The 22,090-nt window shown below is 32.1% G+C and overlaps 1 protein-coding gene across 1 annotated transcript; it reads left to right on the top strand.

Annotated features, from left to right (window-relative positions):
• Positions 1–1,018: 1,018 nt before the first annotated feature.
• On the top strand, positions 1,019–1,762 carry LOC101512463 (B3 domain-containing protein At3g25182-like). Its single transcript, XM_004509949.1, has one exon. The coding sequence runs from the start codon at positions 1,019–1,021 to the stop codon at positions 1,760–1,762; it is 744 nt and encodes a 247-aa protein (XP_004510006.1).
• Positions 1,763–22,090: the final 20,328 nt, after the last annotated feature.

The raw sequence follows: 22,090 nt of genomic DNA, 5'->3' as shown, positions 1-22,090 counted from the left end.
ACCTTGAGGACAAGGTTGATGTTAAAGGGGAGGGTAATGTAATGGATGGAAAGACACGTGAGGAGCAGGTGACAGAAAATGACACAGCAGGTGCCAATAATAGCATGAATAACAACCTTCCTAAAAATGAGGAGTTAAGACGTGGGGAAAGAGTGAGAAGGCCCACATGGAAACTAACAGACTAGGGGTATTATATGAGTGGTTTAGAGAAAGTATTAGGCATTGATTGATGTATGAAAATTCTCTATCTCTCTCTGATTATTCCTTCGACTCTGAACCTTCTACCTTCTTCTCCAATTTCAGTTATAGACCTTAGCTTTTCACCTTGAAAACTAAGAGTCAAAGAGAATAAAAAAATAAAAAAGCATTTCCATCAAAATACTGTTGTTCTTCCGGTTCCAGTTTTTTGATTGTTTCATTACAAAGTCACATGTGGGTTAAAAGAAAATCAGTAAGTTTTTTACAATATTTGTCCGTTTTATTTTCAATACATAATCTCAATCTTTTTATTTTTAATAAAATACGAAATCTCAATCTTTAATTTAATTGACTTTCTGGCTTCTAATATTTAGGACAACGGAGCAAATATATTTTTTGGGAAACGGAGGTATCAAATTTAATATAGCGGTCCATAAAAAAAAAATATAACTTTATTAGTAATTAGTAATAATATCACTTAGATTTAATAGGATTAAATACAAGAGAGACCATTAATGATATTGTAATTGAGATATTTTAGAATCCAATCTAATATTGATTTTGCACAAAGAGAGGATATTGTAATTGAGAATAGAATAAATCAGAATTTATTGAACTATACTTTCAACAAATCTACTAATAGAAGATATATATATTTTTTTAAATTGATTTATTCAAAAATAAAATCTTTTTTAAAAAGATAATTTTTAAATTTTGATTTCCATAAAACTCTTCTATAAATACAATATTGGAATGAGAAATTTTAATCACAACACAACACTATTGAAAGAGAAAATAAAATTTGATGGAGAAGAAAACAATGTTGCAAGATATAGATGCTATGATGGAAAAGAAAAAGAGCATTCCTTTCGACCCTAAAGTTAATTTCAGTTTGAATATCATTTTAGCGCAAGTTGCTCCTCATTTCTACACTGATGAAGAGTTATCACAAATTGAAGAACTATATCAAAGTGTTTTCCAAGAAACAAAGTCACCTTTTATTTCACAAAATACTATGAAAAAAGAGAAAATGGATAATAACAAGAAGAGACATCGTTCAAGTGATGAAGGTAGCATGTCTTGTGGAGAAAGAAGAGTGAAACCAAAGACCATAAAGGAAAAAGAATCATCACAATCACCAAAATTGCCTATCCATATCATGGAAAAGATCACAAAGTTGAATGGTACTAATGTAAGGTATGTTATGTGCAAGAAGTTGTTTAAAACCGATCTCAACGTAAATAACAATCGTCTTTCAATGCCACTTAAAAAAATCAAATGTGATTTTCTTACTGAGATAGAGAACAATATATTGGATACAAAGAAAGAAGATAAACCTCTTGGGTTGGAAGTGATTGTGTTGGATCCTTCGTTTAGAGAATTCACTATGTCTTTGAAATTGTGGAAGATGCCCAAAAAATCGAAGATGCACTCGACTTGTGTTTATAATCTTATTAAGAATTGGAGGTTTCTTGTGTCGCAAAATAATTTCAAAGAGGATCAAGAACTCAACATTTGGTCATTTAGGGTCAATGGCAAACTACACTTCTTACTCGACGATTAGAATTCTTAGTTGTTAGCAAGATTTTTAGTTTTGTGGTTGTAATTAGTGTTTTTTTTTACGATTACCCAAACAAAAATGTTAATTCTTTCACCATGATAAATTTAAGTTTTTTTTTTTTATTTGTGAATGATTTTTTCTAACATTGATCACATGTTACCGTGAATAAAAAGTAATATACAATTTTATATCTTTTTTTCTTTATTGAAGTAAAAAATAATATTAAATGGTACTTCTTATATTTCCTTGTTCAACTTACTCTAGTCCACTTATAAATTTATTTTATTTCACAATTTGCAGTTAATAACAAGTTAAAAAAAATAATTATAATGATATTCAATCAAAATCATTAAACTTAAACTACTGTTTATGTAAATTAATATAAGAAAACAAATTTATCATTAATTATTAAACACATATAAGTAATTAAGACTCTATTGTAAAATTTTATTGTCAATTTTTATAAAACTATTTTTTAGTTACAAGATCTATTAATTAGTTTTTTCAAAACGACCCCTAATTAAGGATTTATTAGATCTTACTCCTAAATAAAAATTATGTATGTCTATAGTTTTAAACTTCTCAATATGTACATGCTAATAAGTACATATATTAATTGTGAAAAACCAACGACTCAAAACCATTAATTGTGGCGTGATTACATATATTAATTAAGTTGTCAATATACATAATTAAATTGGAACACTTAAGACGTACGTTGAACTCTTTCCTTGATGGTTTCGGTTGATGGTATAAAGTGTTGTTTCACTATGATATTTTTATATTCTATCTCTAATCTTTCTTTAGTTTTTATCTCCAAACTTTGTGATTGAACCTAATTTAGTGGTGTCATTTTTAATATATTTTTATATATTATTTTTGTTCAAAGGAAGAATACATTAGATACAAAGGAAGAAGATAAACCTCTTGGGTTGAAAGTGATTGTGTTGGATCCTTAGTTTAGAGAATTCACTATGTCTTTGAAATTGTGGAAGATGCCCAAAAAATCGAAGAATTCACTATGTCTTCATCCTTCCTTTTTGTGTATTTGACATAAACGTTTTCATTAGGAATGATGACCTCATTCTTCAAAGAAATGAAAAAATTCCAAAGACCATTTCGATTAGAGCCTTCAATAACACTCAAATTCTCAATAAAATTTCTATTCGACTAGAAGAAAATGAATATTTTTTCCACAATATCTCCTACTTCGTCAAGGATAGAAGTGTCGTCATCTCGAGCACTTGCTCATGAACCAGCACCCCATCTCGTGCCCTATCAATTAAAGGACGAGCAACATAATACTTGTCTTTGAAACTATGAAAAAAGTCCATGTAAGGGGCAAGAAAATCCTAAGGCTGCTTGAAGGAGACCCAATTATGCCTCATAATGTCTTCGTTGTAAAGAAGACCGAAAATAGAGAAGAATAGGGCCACCATCGCGATCACATCCATGTAGCCGCAAGCCATTGGAAGTCCTTCAAATACGTTAGTGAGTTTTGGTTAATTTGGAAGAGGAATAAATCAGGTGTTGGAACACATCTTTCTCAAAATTAGTGAAGGACATGGTGCCAACATACAATCGGCATGATGTAGCAATAGGACTTTCACCGATCACCAATACAATAATAAAATGTTAAAATCATCAAACCTATGGTGACCTCAAGCATAAAATATTGCATTCCATAAAACTAATCCAACGAACATAAAAATTCTTTATATACCTGAACTAACCCAACTATAGAAATTCAAAAGCTACGAATCAACGAACAAGATCACGCCTCAAAATTACGCAGACTTGAAGTGAACGGTCATAGGCACTCAAGTGCTTATACCCATAGGGGACACATGTCACAATAGGAAATCTCAAAAGGACATGTCATTTCACCATCCCTTCAACTAACAAATTGAACCACCAACAATCAATCCGTCGAAACGGAAGAACTTTCAATGTCGAGTACATTCCAATCTGAAAAAGAATCGTAAAATGAGATACCCTTGCTAGAACAATTACAGAGCAACTCAAACACACTAAATCATGTTGGATACATATAACAGTTGACAAGAAAGGGGTATAGCGTAACGCCCCAGAATTTTGGTCCAAAGCGTTACTTAAAAATACTTATCGCTTAGAAATATTTAGGATAATTTTTTTTAGGTAAGAATACCTAACATTTATTCATTTAAATAATTAGTAACGACCATGTTTATTTGATATTATTAAAAAATATTTATTAAAAGTTCAAACAAGGAAAGAGCAATTATTCAAAGCTGAAGCAATTATCGCGACAATTATATAATTACAAAATTATCTTGAAAAACCCATTTTACCCCACGTTCGCCGCACGTTAATACTCATCAACTACTCTTGAATCTCCTCGAACTCATTAATACCTAAAATATTGTTGTTAGGGTCAATTTTATCCATCATCCACATCAAACCAAAGCTAAACATATAGAAGAATAATACAAAACATATAAAAGTAAAAACTTCAAATTTAAAAGAAAATATGCGCAAACGGTAAATGGTTTGTCAAAATCATATGCATAATGCATGCTCCTAAAACTGTATGATCCATATATAAACCTACCACTAAGGCAACTTCCACACAGGAAGATCACCCATACCAATGGGGAAAACAAACATTCCACTAAAGCCATTAAGAATCATGTCATATTCATTCAAATCACTTTTTAAAATCATCATCTTATTCACAAATCGCTAAGATCACATGTCACACATCCTTATCATGAGTATCACATATTCATAGATAAATAATCATGAAAATAATAACATATTCACAGAACTTCTCTAACAACTCCAACCCCTTCATAGTACAGATGAGAGATGGACTTGCTTTCTGCTTACGACATCAACAACCGCGTTTGCTTTCCCTAGATGGTAATGCAAAGCGAACTCATAATCTTTAATAAACTCCATCGATCTCCTTTACCTAATGTTATGTTACTTTTGATCAAAAAAGTATTTCAAACTTTTATGGTCACTAAATACATCAAAACTACACCCATATAGTGGGATAATAATTTTCATGCACCTTCGATTTCCTTGAGGCATATGTCACTACTTGTTTATTATGCATGAGTACACGATCCAAACCTTGATAGGAAGCATCACAATAAACTTCTAAGGTCCTTTTGGTTGTGGTACCATTAACACTGGGTACGTAGTTAGTTTCTCTTTCATTAATTGGAAACTTTTCTCACACACCTTAGTCCAGTCATAAATCTGGTTCTTCTTTGTAAGGTGTGTCAATGGAGCAGCAATCTTGGCAAACACCTCAATAAATCTCCTATAGTACCCGACCAAATCTAGAAAACTTCTAATCTCTATGACTGTCTGCAGTTGTTTCCATGCCATCACAGATTCTACCTTGGATGGGTCGACAACAATTCCTTCCTTAGAAATTACATGTCCCAAGAATTTCACTTCTTCCAATCAAAATTCACATTTTCCTAGATTGACATATAGTTGTAACTCCTTCAGTATTTGTAGAACTTAACGCATATGTTCCTCATGTTCCTCCCGACTCTTGGAATAGATCAAGATGTCATCAATAAAGATCACCATAAACTTGTCTAAGAACGGACGAAAGATACTGTTCATATAATCTATGAAGATAGTTGACGCATTGGTCACTCCAAAGGGAATCACCAAGTACTCATAATGCCAATATCGTGTTCTAAATGTTGTCTTGGATATATCACATTCTTTTACTCGAACTTGATAGTATCCCGACTTTAGATCAATCTTAAAAAATACCTCTACCCTTCTGAATTGGTCCATTAAATCATCAATGCGGAGTAAGGGGTATCTATTTTGTATTGTGACTTTATTAAGTTGTCAGTATTCAAAACACAATCTCGACTTTCCAACTTTCTTCTTGACCAATAATACGGGGGATCCCCATGGTGACACACTAGGATGAATGAATTGCTTGGACAAAAGGTCTTCCAATTGGCTCTTTAGTTTTGATAGCTCTAGCGGGGCCATTTCTCAAGGAGTCATAGAAATGGGTTTAGTACCCGAAATAACATCAATAGAAAACTCGACATTTCAAATTGGGGGTAGTCCTGGTACGTCTGGTGGGAAGACTTTAGAGAATCCCTCACCACTGGGATATCATCGGCAACAACCCCTGGATTTATACTGATTGAGTTGAGAAATACATATTTTTGAACTCATTCCTTCAGAGAAAACTTCATTTTGTTGGTTGAGAGGAACTTTGAAATATCGAGATCCCGAAATATCACATTCGTCGAGCACAATCTAACAGTATGTAGTTGCTAGACAACCAATCCATTCCTAGAATTACTCCTAAATGTTTTAGAGGAATACAAATTAAATCAATCTTAAAATTTAGTTTAAACACAGTCAACGGGCATTACAAGCACGTTGAATTACATTTTACTGGTTCAATAAAGGGTAGGGTAAGTACTAAATCAAATGGTAAGATAGTGACCTCTAGTTTGAGTGAATCCACCCATTCTAATGAAATAAAAGAATGTGTTGCTCGATAATCATATATCACATAAAGTATTTTTCTAGCAATTAAACACTTACCCTGAATAAGTTCTAAGGAAGATGGTGCTTCTTCTCCACTAATATGATAAACACGTCCTCGAGTAGTAAGGCGTGCAACATCCTTGTTGTTGACAACATCCTTATTATTGGCAGTATCCTTCTCTCGTCAATCTTTTGCAAGATGGCCTGTTTTTTGACAAGCATAACATACCCTGGTTCTTCTGGGACACTCAGTTATCTTATGTCCCTCCTATTCACAGTGAAAGCATTGAATGGTACGTGTTTGGTCCTGTGTCGTTTTCTGAGGGCTCTGATCTCCCCCATTTTGAGGTCCTGGTCGATCTCTAGCAATCCCTTGTGAGCGAGCATACGAATTTTGTTGTTGGAACTATCTACTTTTGTTTTGTTGGACACCATTTCCCTGAGGTCTCGTGGGTCCACCAATAGCATGCCTGTTTAGACGGCTCCGTTTCATGATATCCACCTTTTTGCCATTCTCCACCAGCACCTGATACTGACGTATCTCTAGGGGTCCCACAGACTCATTAATCTCATACATGAGTCCATTTTTAAACCTCTCACACATGTACTCTTCATCCATTTGGTTACGAAAGTAGCAAAAATGTTTTGCTAGGGACTCAAAATAAGTTGCATACTCGAACACTGTGAGACTTTTATGATATGGTTTTAGAAATTAGGCCTCCTCCTAAACCTTAGCACTCTTTGAAAAATATTTGTCCGTGTCATATGGGCAGTGGAGGATCTCAAAAACTTTATCGATGTCCTGCAGCCAGAGGTCAGCCTTTTTAGGGTCATGTTCCTCTTTAAATTTTGATGAGTCTTGTCTACAAAATTTAATCAGTCCTCATGTTGCAATACCCGCTTCCTCCCTCTGGTCCCTCTGCGCATTACATTGAGCTTGAACTGCAGCTTGTTGGGTCATTGCAGCTGCCATTGCATTCATGGCTTGGATTGCTTCAATCATGTCACTCCCTCCCTAGAGGACTGTTCGATTTGTGCGACGAGCCATACTTGCTACAAATTTTCTAATTAGGATAACACTATGATCTAATTGTAATCATAGGGTTGTAAGGAAAGATTTTATTCACGGCTATACGATAATTTCAGGTCACACCGTAAGTTGTGTATTAGAGAGGATCCCAAGAAAGAGAGGTGGGTCAACGAACCGCTTAATAATCAAGTCTTTCTTTAGCTAGAATCCTGCTAATACAACTTTTTACAGTATTACATTTCTCTTCTATTTTGCGAATCCTAAAATTTTATATAAGTTAGAGGTTTAAAAGATTGTCATAATTTAGCATAAAACAAAAATTTAGCATACAACAAAAAATAAGTAATTAAAAAATATTCATTAAAAATTCAATTGCCATAATTAATAACCTCATTAAATCACGAGTAGTAAATTAGTAAAAATTTCACATAATGAGTAGTAAATTCATGACGTCATAACGTCGTTAAATCACGAGTGTTAACTTCATAACATACAAAATTATTTAAAAGAAAAAATTCACATTACAATTAGTAAATTTATAACGTCGTAACATCAAACGCAATTATTGCATTAATAGAACAAATTCATAATTCATACCATCATAATACAATAAATTCATAATTCATATCATCATAATTAGTTATTGCATTGAATCATATTAAAACCATTTCAAATCTAGGATCAAGAATTTAAGGTATATGATAATTGTAATTAATTGAACGATTATTTATGTTTTGAGAAAGAAAAAAATCAATTAAAAGAGATCAAGTAATCCATACATAATGTTTATTTTCCCTATATAAATATATAACAAAATTAATAATGAATCCTAGAATAAAGATAAAACAAGTCAAGCATCACACTTAAATTATGGCATGCGTCATACATAATTGTCCCACCCCAAAATTTCCGAGGATTATTGCTCTAATACTAAATGCAATGCCGCGGATTTTTTTATCCAAAGCGTTACTTAAAAATACTTATCTTTAAGAAAAATTTAGGATAATTTTTTTTAAGTAAGAATACCTAACATTTATTCATTTAAATAATTAGTAATAACCATGTTATTTGATATTGTTAAGAAAATATTTATTCAAAGCTAAAACAAGGAAAAAGCAATTTGTAAGACCCATAATTTTAAAGTACACTTTATGTATTTTTTTATATTTTGGATTTTGACTCGGAGGCTTTTTAGCCAAAGTTAATAATATTTTGGAGTTTATAGGATCAAAAAGTTATTTTGACACCATTTAGAATTACTCGTCGATAAATAAATTTAAATTAAGTGCGGTAAATCCTTTACGGAGAATTTAATGCGTTACGGTGAAATGGTAATTTAACAAATATCTAGATATTTTGAGATATTTGTTAAGTTATGTTTAATATATATATATATATATATATATATATATGTTTGGTTGGAGAGAATAGAAAGAAAGGAAATTAGAAGGAAGGAAAAGGAAAAGAAAAAGTTATATAAAGGAAAGAAGGAAATAGAAAGGAAGGAAAAAAACAAAGAAAGGAAAAAGGAAGGAAAGATGTGTGGGAAGGAATTTGTTAGGGTTAAATGTATCGATTTGGGGAAAAACCAAACTAGTGCGTTATGGGTAACAACCTTAGAGTTAGGTTTTGTTTATATTGATGAATGTTTCGTGGTAAATGAATTTGAATGTCATTGTGTGTGATTATGAGTAAATGAAATTTGATGTATCTGTGTGTTATGTTGCTTTGATTTGTGTTCGTTGTTTTTGACATGCTCTTAATTGATATTGATGAAATTTGATATGTGTATGGTTGGATTTGTGAATAAATGAATTGATATGTTTTGATGTGAGAATTTGTTGAGTTTGTGTTGTGTGAAATTTGAAAACCATTAAGTTAAATGAGTATTAAGAATGGGGAATCTCTTAATGTCTCGTTTACTTAATGTGCGTTTGTTTGTGAAAAATCGTTTAAGTTAACTGGGCGTTAAGAATGGGGAATCTCTTAATGTCTCGTTTACTTAATGTGCGTTTGTTTGTGAAAAATCGTTTAAGTTAACTGGGCGTTAAGAATGGGGAATCTCTTAATGTCTCGTTTACTTAATGTGCGTTTGTTTGTGAAAAATCGTTTAAGTTAACTGGGCGTTAAGAATGGGGAATCTCTTAATGTCTCGGTTACTTAATATTTTGTTTTAAAGAAAAATCGTTTAAGTTAACTGGGCGTTAAGAATGGGGAATCTCTTAATGTCTCGGTTACTTAATATTTTGTTTTAAAGAAAAATCGTTTAAGTTAACTGGGCGTTAAGAATGGGGAATCTCTTAATGTCTCGGTTACTTAATATTTTGTTTTGAAAACCGTTTAAGTTAACTGGACGTTAAGGAGGGGGAATCTCTTAATGTCTCGGTTACTTAATATTTTGTTTTAAAGAAAAATCGTTTAAGTTAACTGGGCGTTAAGAATGGGGAATCTCTTAATGTCTCGGTTACTTAATATTTTGTTTTGAAAACCGTTTAAGTTAACTGGACGTTAAGGAGGGGGAATCTCTTAATGTCTCGGTTACTTAACATTTTGTTTTGAAAACCGTTTAAGTTAACTGGGCGTTAAGAATGGGGAATCTCTTAATGTCTCGGTTACTTATTATTTTGTTTGGAAAATTGTTTAAGTTAACTGGGCGTTAAGAATGGGGAATCTCTTAATGTCTCGGTTACTTATTATTTTGTTTGGAAAATTGTTTAAGTTAACTGGGCGTTGAGAATGGGGAATCTCTTAATGTCTCGGTTACTTAATGTTCGTTTTTGAAAATCGTTTCAGTAAATGAGTATTAAGAATGGGGAATCTCTTAATGACTTATTTACTGAATGTTTTGTCTTGAAAATCGTTAAGTTAAATGAGAATTAAGAATGGGGAATCTCTTAATGTCTCGCTTTTTTATGTGTGTTTCGGTAAATCGTGCTGACCCGGGATAGGTGGCACCTTGGTAAACAGTACGGGCCCGTGATAGGCAGTACGTTTACGATTTACGTTTGGTAAGTCGTGCTGACCCGGGATGGGTGGCACCTCGGTAAACAGTACGGACCCGTGATAGGTAGTACGTTTACGACTTACGTTCCTGAGGGAATTGTGTTTGGTAAGTTGTGCTGACCCGGGATAGGTGGCACCTCGGTAAACAGTACGGACCCGTGATAGGTAGTACGTTTACGACTTACGTTCCTGCGGGAATTGCGTTTGTCCGTGAGAGACTGCGCAGGGGTTTGTCCGTGAGAGACTACGCCCTGGTTTAAGTTAGATGAGAATTAAGAATGGGGAATCTCTTAATGTCTCGTTTACTCGTGTATGTTTTGGTAAGTTGTGCTGACCCGGGATAGGTGGCACCTCGGTAAACGGTACGGACCCGTGATAGGTAGTACGTTTACGACTTACGTTCCTGAGGGAATTGTGTTTGTCCGCGAGAGACTACACCCTGTTGATTTGTGAACTGTTGGTTCATTTTGTTTGTGTAGTAATGTGTTATAAATGCTAAGTGTTATGTTTTGGAATTTGGTGATAACATGTTTGATTGCAATACCATTTCGAAATCCATGATGTCGTAGTAATTGTGTTATCAGTGTTAAGTGTTAAGAATTGGGATTATGCATGAATGTGATTGAGTTAGTTTATGAATTTTTGAAAGAATACACAGGTAAATCGATTTCCCAATCGATTGGATAGTAAACAGGGACTTGGCCAAATGGACAAAATCGATTAGCCAATCGATTTTGTAATCAGTTTTTCGAAAATCATTTACGAAATCGATTGCCCAATCGATTGGGCCTAAGTCAGGGACTCATCCATATTCGACCAAATCGATTTGGAAATCGATTGGCCATTAAGTCAGGGGCTCAGCTATCCTGTCAATCGATTGCCCAATCGATTGAATCAAGCCAGAGTTCAAAATTTCACTAAAAACCTTCAGGAAATCGATTTGGAAATCGATTGGTATTAAGTCAGGGGCTCAGTACTCACTCAATCGATTTCCCAATCGATTGATTTCAGCCCAGGATTCTGTTTCATCAAAATCCTTCACCCCAATCGATTGCCTAATCGATTGGCTCAGTGAAAATCCTCAGTTTTAGTTGTATGATTGTTTGCTCATGAAACTATCCATGTCTTGATTTGTTATGTTATAATTAGGGGATTGAGAACCTCATTTTACTTTCATTTTAACTGGCAAAGTATTGTATGAACTTTTCGCATATTGAAAATCCTGCTAAGGTGCATGCTTAGTTGAAAAGTTATTTTTAGCATTTAAAACTTAAATGTTATGTGTTAACTGTTATTTTCGGTTGGTGACCTTTACAATTATTGTGGAAATCTGGGCTTTGCCCTCAGATGAGAGTCAGGACGATCCTACCGGTTCGTACCCTACGGACGGGAATGGGGATGGGAACGCTTGACTGCAGCTACGATAGGGGGATCTCACGGGGCGCGTAGAGATCACTCAGGGTGTTTAGTTGTTTTGTAAAATGATCAGACTAGGTTGTCACAGAGGGAACATATGTCTTTCTTTTGGGTTGTATTTATTTTAAAATGGAAGACTGTACCTATACTAATATTGTCAGCTTGACATGTTATTTTCGATGGGTTACATGTACCATTTGTTGTTGGGTAAATGGTTTGGATTTATAATTGGAGTAACTTTTCCGCTGCTTGTAAATTATAATGACTCAATTATTTATCCAAAGGCATTTCTTTATTTATTTCTCTGCTTTATTTTAAATTCTTTTGAAACAAAAATATACCCTCGCTTTGAAAAACGGGGTGTTACATTGTGGTATCAGAGCATTGGTTTGGTTTTCTTTGGGGGCTGTGGAACCTTGGTTATAGATTGTAGGTCAACCTATAGGTTGAGAGTTGTTATCTGATCATGTGTCGGTTTAGGTGGTTTGAGTTGTCAAGTTCATAATAATTATTATGTGCGGTTGTGGTCGGAAGTTATTCTTAGAATTATTGAAGTAGTGTTAAGACTCTACTTGATGATGGTTTTATAGGGAAACCATGCTGCCAAGGAGGAATGACGTTCCGAGAACCAATGCCAGTAGGAATGATCGAATGGCGGAGGCTATGAATAACATGGCTGCTTCTGTTGCTGCACAGACTGCTGCCAAGACTCAACGTGATCTCGAAAAGAGGGGAAGAGAGATCCGTGCTGCGGAGTCAAGAGGATTAAAAGACTTTCGTCGTTACAATCCTCCCAAGTTTGAGGGGGCTGAGGATTCAGAGAAAGCGGATCAATGGATCCAAGAAGTGGAGAAGATCTTCGAAATGATTAACTGTCAGGCGGGAGTGAGGGTCAACTATGCCACTTATATGCTACTAGGAGATGTTGAGTACTGGTGGAGGAGTACAAGGTTGTTGATGAGATCAGCTCACGAGGAGGTGAACTAGGAATCTTTCAAAGGGAAGTTTTTCGACAAATACTTCCCGATGAGTACCAGGACTAGACTGGGTGATGATTTCCTGAAACTACATCAGGGGAACATGACCGTGGGCGAATATGCTGCTAAGTTTGAATCACTATCAAGGCATTTCAGATTTTTCCGTGAAGAGATTGACGAGCCATTCTTGTGTCATCGTTTCCAAGACGGACTAAAGTATGAGATTCAAGATTTTGTCTTACCCTTGGGAATTCAACGTTTCCAGGTTCTTGTGGAAAAATGTAGACGAGTTGAGGATATGAAGAATAAGAGAGCTAGCCGAGGAGGGAATTTTAACTCAGGAGGACCTAGTCGGGCGAAGTATCAGAACAAGGGAAAACAGGTTGCTAAAGCTTATAATCGACCACATGATAACAACGGGGGACGGGATAACCCAGGGAACCAAGACTTTGGGAGGCAAATGGGACGAGGTATACGGTGTTTCCGATGTGGAGAAGAGGGACATTTTGCTTATGCTTGTCCAAAGGCATTTCAATGCTAAAGAAAAAAAAAATACACCATCGCTTTGAAAAACGGGGTGTGACACAATTATTCAATGCTAAAGAAATTATCACGGCAATTCTATCATTACAAAATTATCTTGAAAAACCCATTTTACCCTACGTTCGCCGCATGTTAATACTCATCAACAACTCTTGAATCTCCTCGAACTCATTAATACCTAAAATATTGTTGTAAGCGTCAGTTTTATCATCATCCACATCAAACCAAAGCTAAACATATAGAAGAATAACACAAAACAATAAAAGTAAAAACTTCTAATTTTAAAAAAAAAATGCGCAAACCGGTAAATTGTATATCAAAATAATATGCATAATACATGCTCCTAAAACTATATGATCCAGATATAAACATGCCACTAAGGTAACTTTCACACAGAAAGATCACCCATACCAGTGAGGAAAACAAACCTACCACTAAGGCAACTAATAACCAAAATTTTCATATTCCAAAATAATGGCTACAATAATACTTATTTTTCCAAATACTAAATTAAAATATTACCATCATTAGAGAATAGTCGAAATTATAAAATAAACAAATATAACATCAATATTTTATAATAATTACTAAATCATAATAAATATATATAAAATCACAATGTCATGACAAGTATATAAAAATAAAAGAAATCAAACACAATATCAATACTACTCCAACATAATTATTTATAAAATGAATAACTAAAAATAGAAAATAGTTATAAATAATTGAAATATAACTACGTGTATACTTAATATCAGTCAAACGTACAGAAAAATATTACATTAATTGAGTACGCGTATATACACATAAAATCGCATAAACTCTTATTCTTAAAAATATTACACTAAAATACTATTATTTTTAGAAAAATATATAAAATAATAAAATAAAATATTTATTATTTATATCGCTCATTTAATATAATGTATCAAACTGACACATCATAGAAAGCATTCATATAACAAAAATTAGTCACAAAATTTATCAACATATATTTTAAAATAATTTTAACATCAAATTAATTATTTAAATTCTCCCTTTTCACACGATCATTATGGCATTGGTTTAACATAAAATTTAAGGTGTTACAAATTCTCCCTTGGTTAAAGAAAGTTTTTCCTCAAAATTTGTGGTGAGTGGACTAATATCTAACTTATTACCCTCAAGATCCAAGCTTAGTCTATAAATATATTTAAGACATTCATTATTCAATTAAGCACAACATGTCAAAAATCGATTAACTTAATGATCCAATGTCGTACACAGGTCAAATACAAGTGATAAAATGTGATAGAAGTAATAACTCAAGTCGTTTCACAAGGACTTTTGATATAATAATATTAACCAAATTGAAAATTGAAATTAGAAAGGGTTTTTTTTTAGATTTTTGTTTGAACAGATTAACAAAACGATTAATCCACTAATTCGAGTTTCAGACCTATCACAGATTCTATCAACGAGTTTAATTTCTAATTCGTGATCCTATTCCTATTTGACTATAGAATGATCAAACGAGCATAATCAACTATGTGTGAATTCGGTATCTTTGACTGGATTATGCATCACAATCATCTATATATTACAATTAACGATCAACCGTCGAAAAATTATAATTCAATAAATTAGAAAATGAATTTTGTCAAACTAATTTAATCGATCATATTGAGATTCAATTTAAGCAATTAGAATATCAATATAATCAAATAAACATAAATAGAATCATGAAGCGAAGTTGACAGTGTAACCTGAATCTCAAGGTGTTGTTAAAACTCTGAATTCATGGATTAATCTTATGAAATTAGCCTTCCATGAAATTAAAAAAAAAATGTTTATATCTTTCTGGTTCTGAATCCGAAAATTACAATGTCTAACAAAGGAAAAAAACTCCCAATATATAGTACTCAATTTTGGACTTTAAAAACTAGTGGTCCACTGCTTAAAATTAGTACAAAAACCCAAATAACGAAATCTATAATTTATGTCCAGTAAAGTTTAGCATTGGATTTTTATTCCAACATAAAAATTGTAGCTCTGATTTTTAGCTTTCCAACACCTTCTCGCATGCGTCAATCCGATATCCAGAGCTCAAGTTATGACCTATAGAGCGAGCAAGGGTCAAAATGAAAATAATAAAATTATAATTTAATTTCGACCCAAAGTTTATAAACAAGCTAAAAAATTATTCTAAGCTATAAAGAGCTTTTAAAATACTAAAGTAAAAAAGCTAGAAACATGTGCCCAAATGCAATGATCACTTAGCCTGATAGGCTAACATGACACAACAAATTAATTAAACACATAACATTTAACAGCTCAAATATGAAGGAAGTATTATGATTCAATTATTAATCATTATCGTTTATAGATAAAACTAAGCATGTGAATTTAGTCAGCAACACTTATTACATTTAGTTGAATCAAATAACACATATATCGAATATGCTCTCAAGTTCAACTAACAACTCAACCAATATTCTATTAGTTTTAGTTTAATTAAAGAATGCCTAAATCCTACAACAATTATTCTACATGTTTCAAAAAATTACAAACAAAAATGCATATAACAACTCAATGACATGTAGTCACTTAAGCTTTTCTTTTTAGAAAAAAAAAAAAAAGAAAAGTAAAGTGTATAATCATAGTGAAATAGGACAAATATTTTCACATATGGTTTCAAACACACTCAAAGTATAACTTAATTTCAAAGTCTTATACACACATTTTAATTATAGAACTCCTACAATAGTTATAGGTCCTTATCAAATGAGACAATATAGAAAAATAAGATACTAACACAATGCGCTTATTCGTTTTAAGAAAGTTACTTAGAAGCTCAAACATAATTAATTGAATGTTTAATTTAAGTACACATCTTCAACCTAATATTCTCGCCACATAAATAATTATCAGTATTCAACATTGATGTCACATAAGATTCATAGTCACTAAAAATTGTTTAAGAGATGAACGTGATTTTTAACTATTTCAAAAATAAAATTAACAGGTATTTCTAACTTTAATAACAACCGGTTATTGTGCCTCTTTTATCGACGATGAGTCATCGGGGTAGCTAGTTCTCTTACTCATGTAGTCAACTACTTAAGATTACTATAACTGCAGTCATTCAAATTCAAACATGGGTAATTAAAAGTATCTTTAATGTGGTTCAAGAGTGCGAATGCGGCACCACAACTTCTACTCCTTACTTCAAGTTCAAAATTATCTTAACTGTATATCGACAATAACTTATTTGTAACTTACAAGTAGTAACAACAACACTTACATTAATATACAATTACATCAATATACAATCAATGATCAGACGGAAGAAATATAGAACTATTTCACTTTTAGATGCTCTCAACTACTCTAAACTCTATACACTAATTCCCAACAATTATAACAATTATAACACTTAAAACACAAACAATTCCTGATTTACATGATCATATACACATTCACATAACCAATCCAAAAATTAGCACCAAGATTTTACATTCATCTCAGAACTCAAACGATGGTTCTAAATATGAAACATATTCTCATAGAAGTCTAACTCTTCCAAATTGATCATTATTAAATTTTATTTTGAATTAATCTTCATAAGTTAAAAGTTACAACAAATGAAAGCATAGATTTTCCAAGCAGTAGATAAGATAAATAATTATTTACTAAAATATACAACACATTACTAAACTAAATTGAATCAGGTAGTGCATAAATCACTTTCAGGGTTACACATCATTCTAAAAATTGATTTCTAGACTTAAATCGTTATAAAATTATCACTAATCATTTATCACCCAAAAAAAAATCATTGAGAAATCAGAATTTTTCCTTAAATGATTAAAAATAACTAAAATAAATCATATTTCTAAATACAATTAAAATAAAATAAATCTCGTGTATTTCTAAAATCTATAATATTTCTATAATTTATCTCTTACTTTAATCATGAAAAACACATTTCTAAATAATTAATCACTATTAAAATTATTATTTTCAACTTATATTTTGAAAGAATATTTAAACTATATATATAGATAGATAGAAAATTTTCCTTTAAATTAACACTCTCAAGATAGTTCCAATTTATTTTCTTATTTTCTCAAAACATACAAAAGCAAAATTGTATATTTATATACATTCAAGTAGTACACATGACACAAAGCATAAGGCATACTTGATTATGATAATGAATTACACTAATTCACAAATCTATAAAATAATAGCCTCATCTCACACCACCTACACAACATGTCTATAAATACAATTACTATCAAGCCACAAAAATGTTGTAAAGCATAACGCACCATCAAATTTAAAGATTTTGGAGGCTTGTTCTAATTTTAAATATTGAGTCTCTAATAAAAAAAAATGTAATTTTATAATAATAAAAAATTGGCAAAATAAATTTTAGTATTTGTACACATACTACTCTACATGATGCACTCTACACATACTATTCTACATTATGCATACTATTCTGTTAGGTTAATTAATGTAACAAGAAAAGATGTACAAACAACATGTCACCTTCTCATATTAAACTCAAATATACATTCCGGTATTGATAACACAACCACTACAATTCTACTAAAAAAAAAAATCTACTCATAAAATAAAGCGATTATAGAATCCAAAATTTGGAAAACTTTTCATAAAGAGTATCACTATTGAGATAAATATTTTTAAAATGTTGTTATAATTTTTTTTCTTTCTTCTGCTTTCTTCTCTTTTAGACATTTTATCATTTAACCTTTTTTTTTAGTTACTACCATTATAAATCACTGACGAGTTCTTAAAATCTAAAACTCTAGCATTAAGTTAACCTTTTTGAGGCAAAATCTCAAATTAATGTTTTCATGTAAACAAATAAAAGTTCATTAAAGACTTTAATTATGATTTAAATTATATGTTAATTTAACATGTGCTTTTGCGTGAAATAATGCAAGATAGGTACAAATCAAATGCAATAGAAATCAGTTTAAAGAAAGAGCTAAAAATGAACAAAACTAAACCAATAACGTTCTTGACATAATATGAAAAACCAATAACGTTCTCCACGTTTCTGTCATTTTCAACAAGCAAGATCAAATCAATTTTTAATGCAAGGAAAACTTCTGCAAATAGCAAATGGATTTTCAGTTCATATACTAAGAATATACAGCTCTCATATGAGCAAAGAAATCACTTAACACGATAAAAGATTAAAGAGCACAACTCAAAGCAAAAGTGACAAATGATCATTCTTCAACAATGTAACATCAGTCTCCATATTGATAAACATTCTCTAGCATGTTACACTTGATCTTCAGCAGCAAACATCTTTCTCCAAAATGATTAACAAATATCTCCATAATGATCAACATCATTCTCCAGTATGATGACATCAGTCCAGAATGATACAAACATTCTTCAGCTTACTGACCATCATTCTCCAACTTTGTTACATCAATCTCCAGTCAAAAATGAGAAGCTAAAGATCAGACATTGTTAACACATACATTGACATTGCTACTTCAATTGGCATCAGAGCAAGGTCTCTAAAGAGTATACACTAACAAGTGCTAGAGTAAAAGATCTAGAAGAAAAAATGTCAAAAGACAAATACATTGTTGAAGAAGGACCTTCAAACAGACCACCCTATTTTGATGGAATTGATTACTACTTCTAGAAGAACAAGATGTAGATGTTTCTGAAATATCAAGATACATGAATGTGGTGCATCATTATCGATGGAGATTTCATACCAAGAGTTGATCAAAATGATTCAACCTCTACTGAAAAGAAAGAATTCGAATGGACACCTGAAGACAAAACTAAGGTACTCCTAAATTCTAAAGTTCAAATATTCTTATCGTGTGCGTTAAGCAAGGAATAAAGCAAATGAGTTGATAAATTCCCAAATGGTAAAGAAGTATGGGATACACTGCAAACTCATCATGAAGGAATAAGCCATGTCAAAGAAACAAGAATAGACATTGGCATAAGGAAGTTTGAGCTGTTCGAAATGAATGAAGGAGAAACCATTAATGAAATGTACTCAAGGTTCACAACTATAGTGAATGAGATGCGTTCTCTTAGAAAGGCTTAATCAATACAAGATAGAGCGAGAAAGATCATGAGATGTCTTCCAGCCATATGAAGACCGATGGTGACAGCTATAAGCCAAGCCAAAATTCTTGAAGTGCTTGCATAAGAAGAACTAATTGAAACCTTAAGAGAACACAAAGTATTATTACAAGAAGACAAACTAGCCAAGAAAGGAAAAGCAACAACCTTGAAAGTATCTCAAGAAAGTACAACAGCACAAACAAAAGAAGAATCATAAGAAACTGGACAAGAAGATGCTGATGAAGGAATTGTTTCTCACTAGAAGAATTCAAAGAATGATGAGAAGAAAAAATCAGATCAAGAAGGGATTTCCAAACAAAAGAGAAAGTCCAAAAACATAAGTGGAAAAGAGCCGAATCACTTGTTTTGGATGTAATAAGTTGGGACATTACAAATCTGAATGTCCCCTAAGTAAAAAACCACCAAACAGATTTCCTTTAAAAAGAAATCAATGATGGCTCCATGGGATAGCTTAGATGAATCTGATGAAGAAGCCAACATATGTTTAATGGAAAATACTGAAGAAAATGAGGTAACAAATTCTAATCCTTGTCTTTTGTGTGAACAAATGGAAAAAGAATTTGAAAACTTGCCAAATGATTCAAACTTTGTTGTTCAAAAGTGTAGTTCTTTAAAAGAAAAATTTCACAAAGAAAAAGAAGAGAAAGAGAAAACTTAGGCTCTAAATGATAAGCTTAAAGAGATTATTCAAAACCTGAAAGAATCTCAACTCAGATTCTAAAATTGAAAATCAAGAAAGTCAAGAACATTATGCATTTCAAAAGGAGAACGTTCTCCTTAAAGCTGAAGTTGAAATTCTTAAAAATGATTTGTCAAATTTCATTGAAGCCATTGAAACATTTCAAAAAATCATGGGATCTCAAGTAGGAATATTTGATAAAGTTAGTCTTAGTTTCGGTCAAACTCAAAAAACCAATATGTATGAAAAACTTTTTGTTCCGGAAAGAAAAGAAGGTAAATGCAAAATTAAATGTTCATATTGCAGCAAGATTGGGCATCTGGAATTTGCATGTTATTTTAAGAAAAGAGATAAGAAAATCAAGAACAAAAATATCTTCCAAAAAGGAGAACATTCAGGAGCAAAAATTTCCAAAACTAGAAATAGGAGAACGTTCTCCAACTAATGGAGCAAAAGGAGAATGCTCTGGAGTTTTACCAAAAATCAGTTAAAACTCAGTTTTCTAAACATTTTCAAAAAAAAAAAACCACGAGATGTTCCTCCTGTTCTAAGGTTAGCCACATGAATCAACATGCCATATTGAGAAGGAATCGAAACTCAAAACTAACCCTCGAGGACCCAAGACCAAATGGGTACCTAAAGTTAATGTAACAAATCATGCAGGTTGGATTTCAAAGTGTCAAGAAAAAGTCGTGGTTCTTTGAAAATGGTTGTTCAAGACATATGATAGGTGATAAAAATTGCTTCATGTCCTTCGTCAAGAAAGATGGAGGATCAGTCACCTTCAGGAATAATAATCAAGCTCGAATTAAAGGTAAAGGAACAGTTGGTAAGAAAAATTCTGCCCAAATAACTGATGAAAAATCTTTATGTTTTATATCTTAAAGAATTACTTGATGAATCTTGCTTCATGTATATCAATAAAGATAAATGGATTTTCATAAGCGGACATGTCATGTTAGCATGAAAACTATTTCAAAAATTTAAAAACTAGAACTTGTTAAAGGATTACAAAAACTGAATTTTGAAAAAGATAAAGTATGTGAAACATGTGCTAAGGGAAAACAAGTCAAAAACAATTTTCATTCAAAAGAGTTAATCTCCACAAACAGAATTCTTGAGCTGCTTCACATAGATTATTTGGCTCTGTTAAAACAACAAGTTTAGAAGGAATGAAATATGGTTTTGTTATTGTTAATGATTTCTTATGATACACTTGGGAATTACTTTTAAAACAAAAAAGATGATGCTTTTGATGCTTTCAAAATCTTTTTTAAAAAGGTACAAAATGAAAAAGATTCCAGCAACATTTCTATAAGAAGTGATCATGGAGGAGAACTCATAAAATGCCTCTTTTAAAACCTTCCTTGAAGAACTTGGCATTTCTCATAATCTATCTTGTGCAAGAACTCCTTAACAAAATGGAGTTGTTGAAAGAAAAAATAGAACCTTACAAGAAATGGCAATAACAATGGAAGAGTCTAATGTTGAAAAATATTTTTAGGCTGAAGCTATGAATATATCATGCTATATTTTAAACCGTGTATCCATAAGAAAGATCATATACAAAACACCATATGAAATCTGGAAAAACAAGAAGCCAAACATATCATATTTTCACATTTTTGGTTGTTATTGTTATATCTTGAACAACAAAGAAACTCTTGGAACGTTTGATGTAAAATCAGACAAAGCTATATTTTTGGTTACTCAACTGATTCTAAAGGTTATCGCGTTTTCAATTTAAAAACCAAATTATTGAAATCAGCATGCATATATTATTTGGTGATCTTGATTTGAGTAAAAAAGACGAGGAAGAAGAAGAACATTCTGGGAAAAAGCAGCAGCAAAATGTTCTCCTGGAAACCCAAATTGATAAACAATCTCCATTTCATTCTCCTCCTAAAAGCTGGAGAACGATTATTGATCATCCTCAAAATCAAATCATTGGAGATACTACTGATGGAATTAGAACAATAATGTCATTCAAGGATTATGGTAACAACAATATGGAAATG

This window comes from Cicer arietinum, chromosome 7, assembly GCF_000331145.2.
Source record: "Cicer arietinum cultivar CDC Frontier isolate Library 1 chromosome 7, Cicar.CDCFrontier_v2.0, whole genome shotgun sequence".
Lineage (NCBI taxonomy): Eukaryota > Viridiplantae > Streptophyta > Magnoliopsida > Fabales > Fabaceae > Cicer > Cicer arietinum.
The sequence above is the reverse complement of the archived record's forward strand: the minus strand, read 5'-3'. Positions and strand labels throughout refer to the sequence as shown.

Excerpts from the sequence above, each read along its gene's own strand:
- LOC101512463 (XM_004509949.1), top strand. The coding sequence starts at position 1,019 with ATGTTGCAAGATATAGATGCTATGATGGAAAAGAAAAAGAGCATTCCT.